Below are 15,814 nucleotides of genomic sequence, written 5' to 3' on the forward strand. Positions count from 1 at the left end.
GAATTATCGACTACGTCCACAGCAGTAGAGAGATCAAGAAGAATTTGTTGTTCTACTTCAAATTATTAAATAAAATGGTTAAAAAAAAAAAATAAAGGTAAATGCAAGCAGTGGGCCAAAGTTTTTACATTTGCCTCCTTGTAGGCAGCGGTACAGATAAAGACTACACATTGAAGAATTTTCAAATAACTAGGACAGAGAGAGAGTTTGGTTGGGATCTTGCTGTCCGAGGCGGGGTACTTTAGGATATGCGGATGCCCACCTTGAAGCTGGCTAGGAAGGTACCAGAGTAAGTGGAATTTTTGACGAGGAGAAAGAGGTGAGAGCAGCTCAGAGCATTTCCATTGTTTGTGGTGCAAATATGTCAGTAGGATCACAGGCAGGATTTGCAGATCAAGATACACAAGTGGGTTCGCTCTGACAATTGGATTTAAAGGGGGTACTCTTTTTTTTTTTATAGTACACATTAAGTTATTTAGTCATGTCACACGTATTCAATCATGTGTGAAACCTAAACACAAATAGACTTAAAGATTCACATGTAATAGAGTTGCATTTTTTAATTATGCATTTCAACATGGAACAATTAGTATTCAAAAAATTTTTTTGTTTTTCATCTTTGTCACTAATAGGTGGTGGTCACTATTTAATTCCAAAGCACTTAAATGGAATTATATTTGTTTTTTTAAAAAAAAAAAACTTCTTTGAAATTACAAATTTAAATGCAAAGATGAAAAACAAAAAAATTTTTTGAATACTAATTGTTCCATGTTGAAATGCATAATTAAAAAATGCAACTCTATTACATGTGAATCTTTAAGTCTATTTGTGTTTAGGTTTCACACATGATTGAATACGTGTGACATGACTAAATAACTTAATGTGTACTATAAAAAAAGAGTACCCCCTTTAAATCCAATTGTCAGAGCGAACCCACTTGTGTATCTTGTTCTCTACAGCCCTCTGCTCTGACACTTCAAGGGCATTTCCCTCTAGTTACAAAAAAAAAAAAAAAGGATTTGCAGATCAGCATATAGCTGTAGGCTCAGCTGAGGTTGTTGATGGCTAGTTTGATAATGAGGAGAGGATGTTTGTAGGAGGTAGTGGAGAGAAGGGAGAAGAAGGCAGGTAGAGTCTGCCTTATCTTAGACCTTTTAGAGGAGAAGTAGAGGGTAAAGTAGTTGGCTGAGAGCGAGGAGCAGAAAAGTGTAGTTGAGGGGGTTGGTTGGGTCACACATGGACTGGGCTATCATATATAGCCTGGAAGGTTGGAACATTGTTAGTTAAGTAGTTGGACTAGGCCGAATCTTGAGCAGTAGTGAGAGCAAGCAGCGATTGATGAAGAGTGGTTTTGAGGCACACAGTGGCCTTCCTCTATTCTGTTGCTTCAGACATCCGTGTTTGGGCATGCAGGCGAGAATGAAGTAGTGAGCAGGGTTTTGTTGTTCAGCTAGTACTTGACACGGAACTGTACTCCGGACATACCAGTTCAGTCTAGTCTAAGCGGTGGAGAGGGAGCTTGCAGAGAGGCCCCAACTTGCTCAAAGTAGGGTTTTTTAGTTGGATTTGAACATTATTTTGTGATTTCTAGAAGTAAGGGGTTTATTGAGTGGAGGATCAGCATTGAGTGTAGATTAAAAGAGTGGCAATAGGGTGAGAGAGAGGGCAGAGGAATTAAGATTTAGTGAATTGCCTCGATTATGAGATGGCAAGTTTTGAAGTGTGATCAGAGAATTGTACGAAAGAACGGGTCCAGCTGGAGTTTTTGCGCCTTGGTCATGTTGGGGAGGTTGACATGCTTTATAGATACTGCTTGGAAAAGATTTGAGCTGGAAGTCAAGACTCTGTAAAGGCAGTAGTAGGGGACTGGTGTGGATTTGGATGATGGTAAAATTGGTTGGTGCAAGATGTTGAGCAGAGATGTGCTGAAAGGAGCGTCAAGAAAGTTATTGTTGAGCAAAAGGGTGAATTAATTGGCCTTGTGGATCATAACGGCAAAACAACTCCTGTTCTTAAATAGCTAAGGGAAGTAAGAAAAGGTAGCAGTGTGCAAGGTTGCAAGATTGACAGCGTCATGTGACATGTTTCAGTGATCACCACCCGGGTAAGATGGGGGTAGTGTCAGGGGGCACTCGGATGAGATGGAGGAGGAAGTGGTGTTCCTTGAGTGAGACGAAGGGTAGAACGGGTTGCGGGGGATGCAATTGAAGCAGTGATTTGGACCTTGGCCTTTTCAACTTGGTCATAGTGGGTCAAGCAGGGTTTACCAGAAGACTCCATCTTTTTTTGAAAATGTGCCCTTCTCTGAAGGATGCCACAGTCCTAGGCTGCTTTATGCTGGTTGCACCTGTCCCTAAGCCCTGTCTGACCTTAACAAACCATATTTGGGAGTAGCCATCTACTCCCTTTGCTGCAAACTCCAGTGCTGAATGCCTGGTGGACACAAGGAAGAAAGGAATTGTCACATGAACTTCTAGAAGCCAATCAGAATGGTCATGATAGCTTCCACCTGATTGAGGAAAGTGAGCCGATCCCTTGGTGTTGAAGGCAGAGGAAAGCTTTGTTTTTGCTGCAGGACCTTCATGGGATTGTAAGGGACGTCTGAAATGGCAAGATGTGTCGGGATAACCTTTAGAATTTGTGCTATTCCATATCTTTATAGGTGCAGGCAGAGGTGATCTTGGCTTTTCTGTAGTTGACCATACATTTGCACTTGTGACTAGCCACTGGTGAAAGATAAACTCCTGGTGAGTAAAATGATATGATATTATATATAGCACCTATAGACAATGTGTTTCAAAGTGCTTCAAGGCAATGGAGGGAACAAGGGAAAATACAATGACATTCTTACAGGCCATGAACAACAAGAAAGTGAAATTAACTATCGTACTCGGCCTGACGACATTTTAGATAGTAAAAGATCTAAAACACAGATTGGAAGGAAATTGGACACAGACAGGCGACTACTGTACTAGGTGGAGATTAACAGAGGTGAGAGACGGAGATGGAGATGGAGAAGGAGAAAGGAGGGAGATGAACCAAACAAGCGCCTATCGTACTAGGCCTGACGACATTTCAGATAGTGCTGGAAGGGGGGAAAAATAAAGGAAGGGGGGAAGAGACAAACATCTGTTGCTATCATACTAGGTCCAGGGACATTTCTGATAGTGTAAGTACATAGAAAACAGTAAAGGAGGGCAGAAAACTGCAACCCATTCCTAAATATTATAACATATACTCCAAGTTGTTTATTTCATAGAACTTCAACCTCAAAAGGGAAGCACTTACAAATTTATAAAACACAGGTGTCGAACTTGAAGCTGCATCTCTGTGAGATTCCAGACATCTGAAATTCAAAACTGCAATGTTCAGCAGTGGGTCTGCATCACTGCTCTAACCTCATATTGTGTACTGTGTTAATTGCGCCATGGGCAAGTGAATGTTTTTCATAGATAGTATTTTGCATCTTGAAATTAATTCCCCTGGCTGCAGGAACCTTCTGGTAGTGGTCAGGCCTCTGTCCTCCACTGCAGAGTTTGGCCTACTTAGCCAGTTTCACTCTCCTATCAAAGCAGACATTCCCCATTCTCACTTCTGGCAACTTCCGCTTTGATTGTTCACCAACAGAGTAATAATTGTGTTTGCACTTTCTAATATTTGTGTGTCCTTCTGCCGGACAATTATACTGTCATTGTGGCCTCATTCCTTTTAACCCCATACTAGATGAGGTTATTAGCAACAATTCTCCTTGTTTCTTTACCCCTGAATTTGTTAAAGTTTACAAAATCATGTGTCTCTGCCTTAATGGAGATTAGCTGAAGCCCCAACTACTTGATTTTTAGCAGATAATCAGGTCTACTAGTTCAGTATTGCAAATGCCTGTAATCTGCAGAAAGAATACTTTTAAAAAAAATGTATATGAATTTCTTTTATTATGCGCCACCAGCAAAGCTGTTGAGCCTTAAGTTTTGATCGGCACTCTTTTCTTCCAATGGATGAGGAAAACCTCTCAGACCCTCTGGATTCTATAGGAAAATCTCAGCTCTCATTGAATCCTATAGGAATCATTAATGAGGCACCTGCATGAGCTGCCTCTTGACCTGACATGTTCATAGAATTGGTTAAGGGACTTTGGAAGGGTGAGGCGGGTGAGGGGTGCACGTAAAATGTTGCCTTTCACACTATTAAACTAAACCAACATAGTAAAACAAGCTTGTTTGTTGCCATGAACTCAAGTATTTGTAGTGCGTCTATGCTTAATGTAATGGATTGTATTTTTTTATTTCCCAGAGTGCATCTATATGATCTTCCCTAAAAATTCCCCCTTAACTACCACCATTTTTGGCATCTTATAACTCTCCAATCCATTGCACCATACCTTTGAATCACCTTCTCCATATGCGCTCTTATCGAAATATCTCGAAGCACCAACTCATTTAAATGACACTGCCCCCTTGCCTTCTTCAATAGCATGTCTGCCTGAACTCGCAAGAGAACTGGCGCATGATCCAGTTGATAAGAGACCTATTTCCACTGAGAATACCATAGGAACCAACGTCACAGACACTGTGATCATATCAATCCATGAAAAGCCACTGTGCACCACCAAAAAGTGTTTATAATCCCTTTTCCCCTACCTAAAAAAAAAAAAGAAAAACACCACGTTTCTGTCAACCCTAATTCCCTGAAGACCTGCTCTCAAATCTGGACACTGACACTCCCTCTGTCCTCATTCTTCTTGACCTCTCCTCAGCCTTTGACACGGTAAACCGCAACATCCTGATCGCGCGTCTCTGTGACACCCTGGGAATCACAGGTCAGGCTCTAGTGTGGTTAACCTCCTTCTTTTCCGACCGCCCATCCCAGGTGAGTCCTTTCCTCTGCTATAACTCTTTCAACCTGCAGCATTCCCCAGGGTTCTAACCTATCCCCTGGTTCTTCAATGTCTACATGGCTCCCCTGGCACGTGTGATGGCCAATTTCACCTCTAACTTCCAGTGTTATGCAGATGACTCGCAACTCTCCTTCGGGCTACCCTCAGCAACCTCCTCTACCTCGCTCATATTTGACTGTCTGCAATTCAGTCATGGTGCTCTGCAAACGTCCTGTGCCTCAACACCAGTAAAGCTGAGATTGTTTGCATTGGGACATTGCTCCCGCTTTCCCACTCTCTCTCTGGATGGCCTCCCTTGGCCCTGCGCCTGCACCCACCTTAGAGGAAAACAACCTTTGACTCCACTCTCTCCTTCTCCTTTCACATTTCGGACATCTCTAAAAAGTCCAACTACCAGTTGTACCTCTTCAGAGGCACTCTTCCTTTTCTTGCCTTCCCCCAGAGGCTCACTATCTCCAGAGCCCTGGTTCTCTCATGGCTGGACTACTGCAAAGGCCTCTTTCTCAGCCTGCTTGCCTCTGTCTTGCCCCCTCTGTAACTACTCCAGAACAGAACCGCAAGACTTAATCATTGGCCTCAAGCCCAGGGACAGCATCTCTCTGGCGCTGAAATCCCTCCACTGGCTCCCCGTAGCTGCAAGGATCAAGTTCAAGACCCTCTGCATTGTCCACAAGGCTTTCTGGGGCCTGGGACCCACCTATCTACAACAATGCCTTCCTAAATACTGTCCCTCCCAATCCCTCCGCTCATCTACCTCCAACCTTCTGCGAGTGAGCCGGTTCTCTAAGCAGAGATTTGGAGGGAGATCTTTATCCTCAGCAGGGGCCTGCTTCTGGAATAGCTTCCCTGCTGTCCTCTGCCTTGAGCCTGATATCCTTAATTTCCAGAAACTCCTTAAAACCTTCCTCTTCTCTTCCTTCTATCTCTCTATACCCTGCTAACCTCTCTCTCTGCTCTATCCCTCTCTCCCTCCTTTTCCACACAGCATGCCGACTGGCCGCTGGGTGTACCTCAGAGTCTCACAGGTCCCTGGCACCGTCGCCAGTCCTCTTGCACTTGCCTCAGGGCATGCACTTGACTCATTGCTACTGCACTTGGTCAATGACCCATGAGAATGGCATCTATCAGCACTTACCCACTTGAATTAGTTTCCCCCTGCACTTGTTTCCCCCGCCTCTCCTGTACCGTCTGTGCACTTGCACAATCTGAACGTACCATGCCTTGAAGATCTATCTATTCTTCCCTGTCTCCCCTCCTTGCATGATGGCGTCTCTGTGCTCTTGCAAAAAACTGCAGAATCATTGCTGTTAACTACACTGTTAATTGTATTATATGCACATACTCTGCCTGGGCAGACTTGTATCATTCAGAAATTCAAGGGCTCTGAATGTTTTTTTCTGTTGTCCCCTCCCCCCCCCCTCCTTGAGCGCTCTGAAACACTGCCTGTGTATAGGCGCTTTACAAATAAACATTACCTACCTACCTACCTGAGAAGCCTTGCCAATTCCTGTCAAAGTCTATTATCATTCTCTTTGGGGGTCAGGGGGGGGGGAGTTTTATCAACCACCGGGTCTATTATGTAATTAAAATCACCTCCTATTACTACATGTGCCTCACAGAGCCCACTTACTTTCCTAGGAGTGCACTTATGTAGTGATCTTGCTACTCATTAGGAGCGGAGGAGGAGACAGCGTATATACCCAACCTTTGACGAGACCCTTAAGAACCAATTAGCACTGCTCTGGATCCTTAAAAATAGTTTGTTTGGTGAATTTTCTGAGCGATCAGAATTGCTGCCCTTCTCTTTGTACACCCAATGGTAGAAAAGTATTGTTGTGGAAAGGATTTACTCCTTCTCCCAATCGCCTGCCAAAAAGATGTGTCTCAGCCCCCTGTGAAAAACTATCCTTCATAGTGCCATGAAAAGAAGGAAGGATGGAGGAGAGGCTGTCCATATCCCAGAAGATGAGGGAGAGGCAAACACCTCCCGACGATTCCTTCAAAAGACTGGGAACTGGATTCTGTTCTAAGCTGCTACTAGTTAATTCAGGGAACGGGGTGGGGAGGTTTAGGTTTTAAGTATTAGGTGGGGTTTGTAGAGGTGCTGTGGAAGTTACCTAGGAGTGGGAGGGAGGTATTAGAGTGGGCAAATTGATTTTAAGTTCTTGGAGTAGGATATAGGGGGCGGGGATGGATTATGAGAAAATGTAGTCAGTCTTGGGAGGTGGGTGGGGGTAAATTGGGCAGGGGCTTGGGTAACTGACCCCTAGGCACCGGAATGACAGTAGGGTCCCGCGGTGAGGAACTTGGATGGGTGGTATTTGGGGTTCAGGTTCATAAGGTTGTCGACAGGTTTAGTTGAACTTATTTGATTAGTTATGGTGTTTGGCAACTGACAAATCTGTGGATGTCGACCCTTCTCCCCTAGAGGGAGACCTTTCCCATGGGGCCAGGGCGGTGTGTCCACAATACAATAGTACTCTCATCAGAGAGGGAGCCTGTAATGGGATTAGGGACGACCATTCCCTGAAAACACAGTATTGGTATGGTATTTATTTATGGTATACCTCCGCTTTGCTAGCCCCTCCCTCTTTCCCCAAGCCAAACTCTCCTTACCTGTTGCCAACCAATGCCAATGTCTTTTATAGTAAGGTCAACCAACCTAATATGTTATACCTGACCAGCAGCCCTTAAAATATGAATTGCTTTCCATATAGCTCCAATACAAGTACTGTGAAGAAGAATTTGAACTGGAGTATGAAGATCACACATTTTCCTATTCCGCTCCTTGGCCCCACGAGGACCTGCAGCATCCTTTCCCCTTTGACACACACACCCACATTTGAGCAACCATCAACTCGGCTCCAACCGTCCAGCCGAGGGAGCCTGTCTGCTGCGTCTCCGGCAGAGGCCGGCCTCCTTCTCCACCAGCCACCTCGTTGTCCTCGATCACTGACCGCCGGGGGAGCCCACGGGACTGCGCAGAAAGCTTAGGCGCTGTTTGCTCCGATCTTCTATGGCGTCTCCTGCATCGGCTACCCCTCTTGCCGAAGTCCCATGCCTCCAGCTTTTGTCCAATCTGGACCCTCCTTCCACTGGGGAATTACCCTCAAACACGCTCCCCACACCTCTCTGCCACTTACCGGGGTTGCTCCTTGGCCACTGAGCTGCTGTATCAATCTCACCAGCTGTCCCCTTTCACTTCGCTGATTGAGCTGATCTGTGCCATCTACGCCATTTTATATTTCGAGCTGCATAAGTCCTCCGATTACAACCAACCGGTAGGCACTATCCGTATCTACAAATGCTTGTGCCCAAGGGCTTCCCATACAGGGTGGTGAAGAAAAATCTAACTTTTATAGCATATTGAGGGCCATAGGAGCATCCATTGGGCACGGGCTTTGGAGGTCACGGAAGAAGCAGCTTCATGCGTCCCTGGTCGGCCACGCCACCAGTTCATGTATTTTTCACCCCATTTGTACTGTGTTCTTCTGCTCTCATCACAATCTGTATTGCACTGCTCCATTTAATGTTTGTATACCTTTCTGTACCGTGTTGCCTTTCTTTACCGTGTTTCTCTACTCTTAGTTGCCTCTGTGCAATCTTCTGCTCGCCTTACTCCTCTCAGAGTCTTATGGTCCCATTTCCCATACACTCTCAGTACATGGTGTTTCATCTGCATCCATAAGTCACCTTATAGACGCTGTGCTCTTCTGGTCTTATCACCCCTCTGTGCTCTGTGTTCATGTTCTCATTACCTTGTCTGAGTGTGTGTCTTTAAAGGAGAAAATGCTGGCATTTTAGGGTAAAGCCATCACAGTTGTGTATTTAGGAATGAAATTATTTGGGCCTACTGGTGCTATTGCCACTTTCATTATGTTTTTATCAGCAGGTAATCACATATGTTATTGACAGAAAGATTGACAAATATTAAAGCCGCAACCAACATTTAAAGCCAGTAAAAGAATGGAAACTGTTGATCCCATCCAGCTCACCCAATACTACAATCTCTTCTCACTTCTGTCCTATACATACCACGTGCATCTCCCACCACGTCAAAGTTCCATAAATCAGACATGAACACACCTATTTGCCAGTCCTATAATACAACATCTTGCATGGCGGTAAGAGTCATTGTGGGAACAAGTAAATAAAAGATCTCTGGGAAGAATATTTTTAGCTTAAAAAGGAATCTTCAATTTCCACTCCCGACCATCGGCTTGACTTGTTCTGATGCTGTTTTTGTAGTATATTTCTTTGTTAGTGCCTTCCACCCCTTTCCACTTACCCCCCAGAGGATCCTGACTAGAAATACATCCCTTCGGCATACTTCATCACTTTACTTTCAGCTTCTCACTATTTGTATATTTAACCAGGTTATAGCAGATTTAAATCTGCATTTGAACTTTTTCCAAATAGGCAATAAAAATATGTTCATCCCACCTGTGTTGGCCAACATTTTGAATGCCTGAAAAGAGTACTGATGACACCTTGGTAGGTCCTCTTTGGACTCATTAGGATACTTCAAATTTCATATCAGTTACCCACCTGCCTATGGCCATGTAACAAAGCAACTATGTTTTATAGGTGAGGGTGCTCTAGAAAAAGGTGTATGAGATATGTCAATATGTCATCTGTTGAAATGGTTAAGTGTGAAAGGTGAAGGCAGAATAAGTAGTTAGAAATGGTAGAGAATATCAAACTTTGTTACCACAGTTAATATTTATGGGAGGTATTCTTTTTAAAGCTGAATCATTTGTAATAAAATGTACAGATGAAAAGTGACAAGTTGACTTCCATGCACACTTGATTTCATTGGCGAAAATTCACACAAAATGACCAAACATGTTCGCGATACACAAGGAGTCATCATCATACTTAACAAGTGTGTGTTTACTGAATCTATGAGATGCCAATTTTCCTAACTTTCTCACTTTGTAAATATTGATAATTGATTCTTAACAAAACAGGAGAAATAATTTGAGAAGTGAAAGGGCTTCATTACAAGTTTGGGGGTATTTTGACAGTAAATCCACTGAAATACCACCAAACGGATTTACTGTTACCATCACTTGGTCCGGCAGAATTACTGCTGGATTACAAGTGGTGGCAGGCGATGTTGGTCCCCATTCATTGGGGTGTATAGGACTCCATGGGGATTTTGGATGAATTACTGCTAGTAGTAATTCTGCTGATTTTTGCCATTTATTTGGTGGTAAGGCAGAGAAGTTATCTACAGCATTCAGCTGGAGGTTTTTCCTCCACCTTGCCTCCTAAACTGTAGTTCAGCGGTGCAGTAATGTGGTGGTGGTGCAATGGTAACTTTGTTACCACTGCATTACAACAATGTTTGCCCACACTGCGGGACTCTTAATGAGTCCCAAAGTATTTTCAATTAAAAATATTAACTACCACGCATAACACAATTCGAGGGCCAATTATGGCCAGGGTGTATACACCCACACATTATCAATGATATGTCTATGGAATTTGCTCCTTCAATACACATTACCCGAGGTGCCATACAAGGCCAACACTTGACTCGGCATAATATACCATTGCTAATAGAAGACATTTGTTGTTTTGGTGGTATCCTGATATTATTATACTCACCTTCATATAGCATTTCACAGGGGATTCATATACTCTTGAGGGATAATTATACTCCAAGAAGTAAAATAGAATGGCCTCAGTACAATTGGTCCTTCAGGTACAAAGTAGTTACACAGAGAACAACCCACGTTATTGGCCTTGAAGACCTGTGTAGGTTGAAGCATGTGCTGGCTGTTATGTTATTTTGATCTGTATTGGAACCAATTTTGAACATCAATCTGTGATCAATAAATTGGACTCTTCAATATATTGGAATTTGTGAATTAATTGAGTTTTGATGAATGCAATATTACATGTTTGGTATGTTGGAGACAGAAATAAAGTACAGACTGACTTAGCGTGACATTGTCACAAGATCCTTATGCATGTAATAATATTTGGCTACTTAACATGCTGTACCAACAGTGCTGAGCATTTCCCATCTAAGTTGTAGCCTTTTTACCCCCATTGTGATAATTGAAAGATTAGTTGCATCCCTGCAATGGTCTGTTTGATTTTATTTCACTTGTTAATATTGTAATGACTGATTTGGATTTTGTGTATCGCTAAGTGAAAAGCCATCAGTGGCACAATGGTTTGCAGAAATGGTTATGCCTGGGGCGTAGAGATTTGAATTAATTTAAAAATATTTAAAAAATGGGATTATTGCTTGATTTTACTTTGATGTTATTTACAGATGCATTCTAGACTGTAAAATGTATTCTGCTGTGAGCTAGTCAATGCATCCTTCTATGTTACTTGTTTCATTTTCTGTGTGTGCCCAAGAGCATGGAGATAACCGCACATTGTAGGAAGAAGACGACACACACCAATATTATAATGAGGTTGTGGTTGAACAGCATATCGAAATATACTGTATGCTTTACTTTACATTATCGATGGTTTGTATTACTGGGTGATCACTGCAAATCTGACTATCCTTTAATGAAAAATGTCAAAGATTGCGCCTTGAACAAAATGTCTTTCCTACAGAGTATAGGTAGCATCATACTGTATTGGTGGACGTACAATATTTTTCACTTGAATGAAGAATAGAAAAGTATTTAATTAGCAATAAGTAAAAACGACATCTAAACTTTCAGCCATGTTGCATAAGTATTTTTTGGAAGATCTTCAGAGACCCGAATCGATATTCAAACTACCCCGAATGGCTTGGAAAAGGTCATCTTAAAAATATCTATTGTTAAATGGGGTAGGCCTAATTAAACAAATAAATACTGAACAATGTAAAATTAAAGTGTGTATTAAACGGCTCCATGTTCACAAAAGGTTTGAGATTGCTACTATTTTACAATGCAGCAATTTTAAATAGAATCCTATGTTTTCTTTTTGCAGATATCCTCATAAACAATGCTGGGTAAGTAATCAAGTTTTATTTTGTTTCAATTCACTACAATTATTTGCAATTTAATATTGTTTTGGTTGTCAATGTTTAGATTATGGTAAGAATTGAGATTTCACTCAAACATATATGATGAATGTGTTCTTTGCCCATCTTGGGCCAACTTAGTTTCTAATATTGGCTTATTTTTTTAAATCGGCAAGTTGATTTTGCCACTTTTTCTAATCTGTTTGCAGTCGGTAAATAGAATTGTTTTTCCCTAACATTTTTCACTATTTGATTGCAAACAGAACTTTCTTTGTACATTTTTAAGCAGAACATTGCAATAAAATAATGTTGGAAATTACACTTGAAGCCTTTGCTTTTTAGGCACCTGTAATATTTATTTTTCATGGGGGTTAACTACTAGATTATTGGTGAAGATTTTAAGAGGGGTTTTTCAGTGATTTTGATGCAAAGTGCATGCAGATGCACTTAGACTGCACGTTTTGAGGTTTGATATGGCCGCTATCGATGCAATTGCTTTATAATTAAACCATAACACTTGGCTGTCCGACTCAGCCCATCGGTTCCCAAATGAATACCCAATAAGTAACCAGGTTTCTTTTTTTTGCATGCCACTGTCATTATTCAGACAAGTTTATGTATTTGCCTTGTAGTGTACTCAGACAGGTTTAATGTTAAGGCACAGCTGTGTTTTGATGCACCAGCATGTCGGTTTCTGTTTTCAAGCTTAAAATATAAATGAAAATGATTTTCAGAAAATTAGAACAGACAATTTGCCATCTTTACAACTCTGGAACTATTAATGTATTGGTGAGACATGAATGAATCTGTATAGGATAGATGTGGGTTCATGTGGTACTATGCATTGCCACTTGAAATCTAAAAGGGTTGAGATCAAATGATTTGTAGAGGTACCTCCAGGAATACTCTGAACTCTTCAAATATATTTTAACAGACTGGTGGGAAGACCTGAATATTGACATTAAAATGATAAGGGGAGGTTCGTTTTGGATATACCATCACTATTGGGACTGAGTACTACAGGTTTTTAGCATGACTTTGTTTTCAGTCAGTGGGCGTCCTTCTGAAGGAGATGGGCTCAAGGGGGTTCTTTCTTGAATGGAAAAGACAAAGGCCAGATAGCGACCATAGATCAATTTGATGAGGTTGTGTACCCCGACTTCTGGGCACTGGCGTAGAAGTGGCCTGCAGTCCCTGTGATGTGGGGGGAAACCCTAAAAGAGACCAGTCACAAGCTGCTTTCCCCAACTAATCCTCAGCAGAGACCTTCTATCCGTGGCCAACTAACGCAGCGAGGGAAATGAGAAGTAGTTTTCTGCTGCTCAGCGCAAGCCTCACACCAAAATGAAAAGCATGTCTAAATAGATATCTCATATTTTGCGGGCATTTTACTGTTAGGATGAGTATTGTTGCAGATGAAAACCAAGCCCAATGTACATTATGTGCTCAAAGTAGTTGCCGGCTTGCTTCACTATCACAGACATATGTGTTAAATATAAAAATAAATATGTCAATTTATTATGTTCCCAAAATGCTCTTTGATTTTATGGAAAGAAGCCAGGAATTAGGGTGCCTTTTATCCCCATACCCATTCCCTTTCCAATAGATGTATGTACAGACTGAGGGAGAATTGCTCACTTGTTTAGTTGTTTGTCTACTGAGTAAGCAAATGTTTGTTTATAAAGATACATTCACTTATAAACAGAGCCAGAGAAATGGCTCACTTTACAGTGTGTGGATAGGCCTTTATTCACCCTAACTCAAACAGGCCCACCATTTAAGAAGTGAGTACACTGTTGTGCATAAAGCAAGTTTATTGTACAATTCTTCGGGGAGCAGTGAGATGGTGTTGCAGGACCAAACTAACCCAAGTCTCAGCAAACCACATCAGCTCACATCTTTTATAAAGTTTTGCAACAGTTAAAACACCCCCAGATACTTTATTGCAATCCACCCCCTAAACGTGATTGGACAAAAGCCCATTAAGACATTTCATCTTTTAAAAATGCCTACGTTTTCATTGGTCAGTTTTATCTTAAGTTATCTTCAAATCCTATTCGGAACACACCTCTTCTTACGAGTCGTCCATAGTAAGCCATGACATCAGCACTTGGTTGAGCATTGCTATTGATGCCACAGTTTTCCACCAGCCTCAAAGGCTTTTAACCAGGCCTTACATAGAAATTGTCCAATTTCTACTTCTCTCTCAGTTTGTCTGATTCGAGGGAAGAAAGGATAACCCGGTATTTAACAAGGAGGTTTGCTCAGGGGAAAGAGCAGTTCCAGAGATTTTATATATTTCATCGGAGGGCTCAATTTTCCGGGGCGGAACCGCCTTTGTGGTCGGGAACCACGCAGGGGCTCTTGGAGTGGATTCTCTTTGGGAAAGTAATTCCTGTGCCAGCCTCCCCATGTTTGGGGGCCCGAGAAAGGAACTGAAATTGGCCCTGGAGACCCTGAAGTGGGACTTCCAGCACCTTGAATCTATAACAGCCAAAGCCCCTGTTGATGACGGCCCGCTCCTAGTCGTGACTCTGGTACGCTCAGTGCTGAGCAATACAGCAGGACCCTTCAACGCTGCCCTTTGGTATCCATTGTTCTCTGAACCGCTGTCCTATTTGCCGCCATACCACGCCAGGAAAAGTGTGTTGTTGCCGCGGCGCGAATAATGAAGTACCTCTGCCATGCCTTGTTTGAGCCACTCTCGGAAACAACGGCTTCATCGCCACGCCTGCAAATCGGTCAACCCGACCCTGGTGTTCCCCAAACAGTGACCTGCAAGCCTCTGCATATGATCCACTTTCCTGCACATCCTGGTACCAGCTCAACGCTGTCTAACTGCGACTGCTGACTGAATCTGGGGACTGCCCGATCTGCACAGCGCAAGTAGGCCATTCAAGAGTACAGCCTCTTTCCACTCGATGCCAGCTTGCCGTTGGACAATCTCATGTGCTGCATCCTTGAACCGAGCTGAGACTGCGATCGGTGCCACAACACTTGCAAAGGTACTCTTGACCGATATCTACTTCACCCCTGTCCATCTTTGTGCCGTACAGAATGGAGAGGTCATTTTAATACCCTATTGCAACTGGAAGAAATATCCTACTGAGCATTGTGTTCTTTCGATTGCCTTTCTCCCCTTGTCTTATCACCCAGACTGATGCTTCTATTCTGTCTGTGCATATTCTGTGCTTCTTCTACAGGGGTGGGTTTTTGCGGTATTTTCTGGTTAGTTAATATTGTAGATGGTGTGTCTAAAGTATATATTTTTAATCAACCTTGATTGGACATTCCTTTATATTGGACTATAATACTTCGCTGTTTGAGTTGTTACTGAACCACATTCACACCTGTGAGAAAACAGAAGGTGGCTCATCCACTAGTGCCCGGCGGATCAGTCCTCCAGGTGGCCAGGATACGCCCATTGCTTTTGGATCCAGTTCCTGGGGGTGGACCAGTGCTGGAGGATCTCCTGGGTGAGGGGTCTTCAGGGAGTCGGAGTGGGACATCGGATGGTGAGACGCGGTATCCCCTTCCCTGTAACACCTTAACTCCATCCTACCAGGTAGGATATTTAGGAACGTTACCCCTCACCCCCACCCTTTTGCAACATGAACACTTTCTCACTGACAGCCCGCTATAAGGGAAAACAGACTAACAACCGAGCTGTATACCTGACGTGTGCCAAAACAATGGTCCGGCGAGGTCAGGCAATTACTGACCCTCACACACACCTGACTTCCATTACACTTCCCCACACGGATAAACGTCAGAGCACGAGAGCACACTCAGGGCGAGGAAAAGCACCCATGGAAACAGAAGTTTAGAGACGGCAGCTGAGTAAGGAGAAAGATGGCAGAATCAAAGGAGATTGCAAGGAGGGATAGTCTCTTGACCTTTTCTTCAAGGAACTGTTAATTTCCAAAAGCCTTGTGAAT

At 42.8% G+C, this 15,814-nt stretch overlaps 1 protein-coding gene across 1 annotated transcript in view; it reads left to right on the forward strand.

The window, feature by feature from the left end:
* The window catches only part of HSD17B4 (hydroxysteroid 17-beta dehydrogenase 4), a 1,724,715-nt gene that overhangs the window by 317,894 nt on the left and 1,391,007 nt on the right, over positions 1-15,814 (forward strand). The window contains exon 5 of the mRNA XM_069625564.1: positions 11,843-11,864. Within this exon, the coding sequence (XP_069481665.1) occupies positions 11,843-11,864 (22 nt within the window). The remainder of the gene's footprint in view (positions 1-11,842; positions 11,865-15,814) is intronic.

This window comes from Ambystoma mexicanum, chromosome 6p, assembly GCF_040938575.1.
Source record: "Ambystoma mexicanum isolate Mex_15411 chromosome 6p, UKY_AmexF1_1, whole genome shotgun sequence".
Taxonomy (NCBI): Eukaryota; Metazoa; Chordata; class Amphibia; order Caudata; family Ambystomatidae; genus Ambystoma; species Ambystoma mexicanum.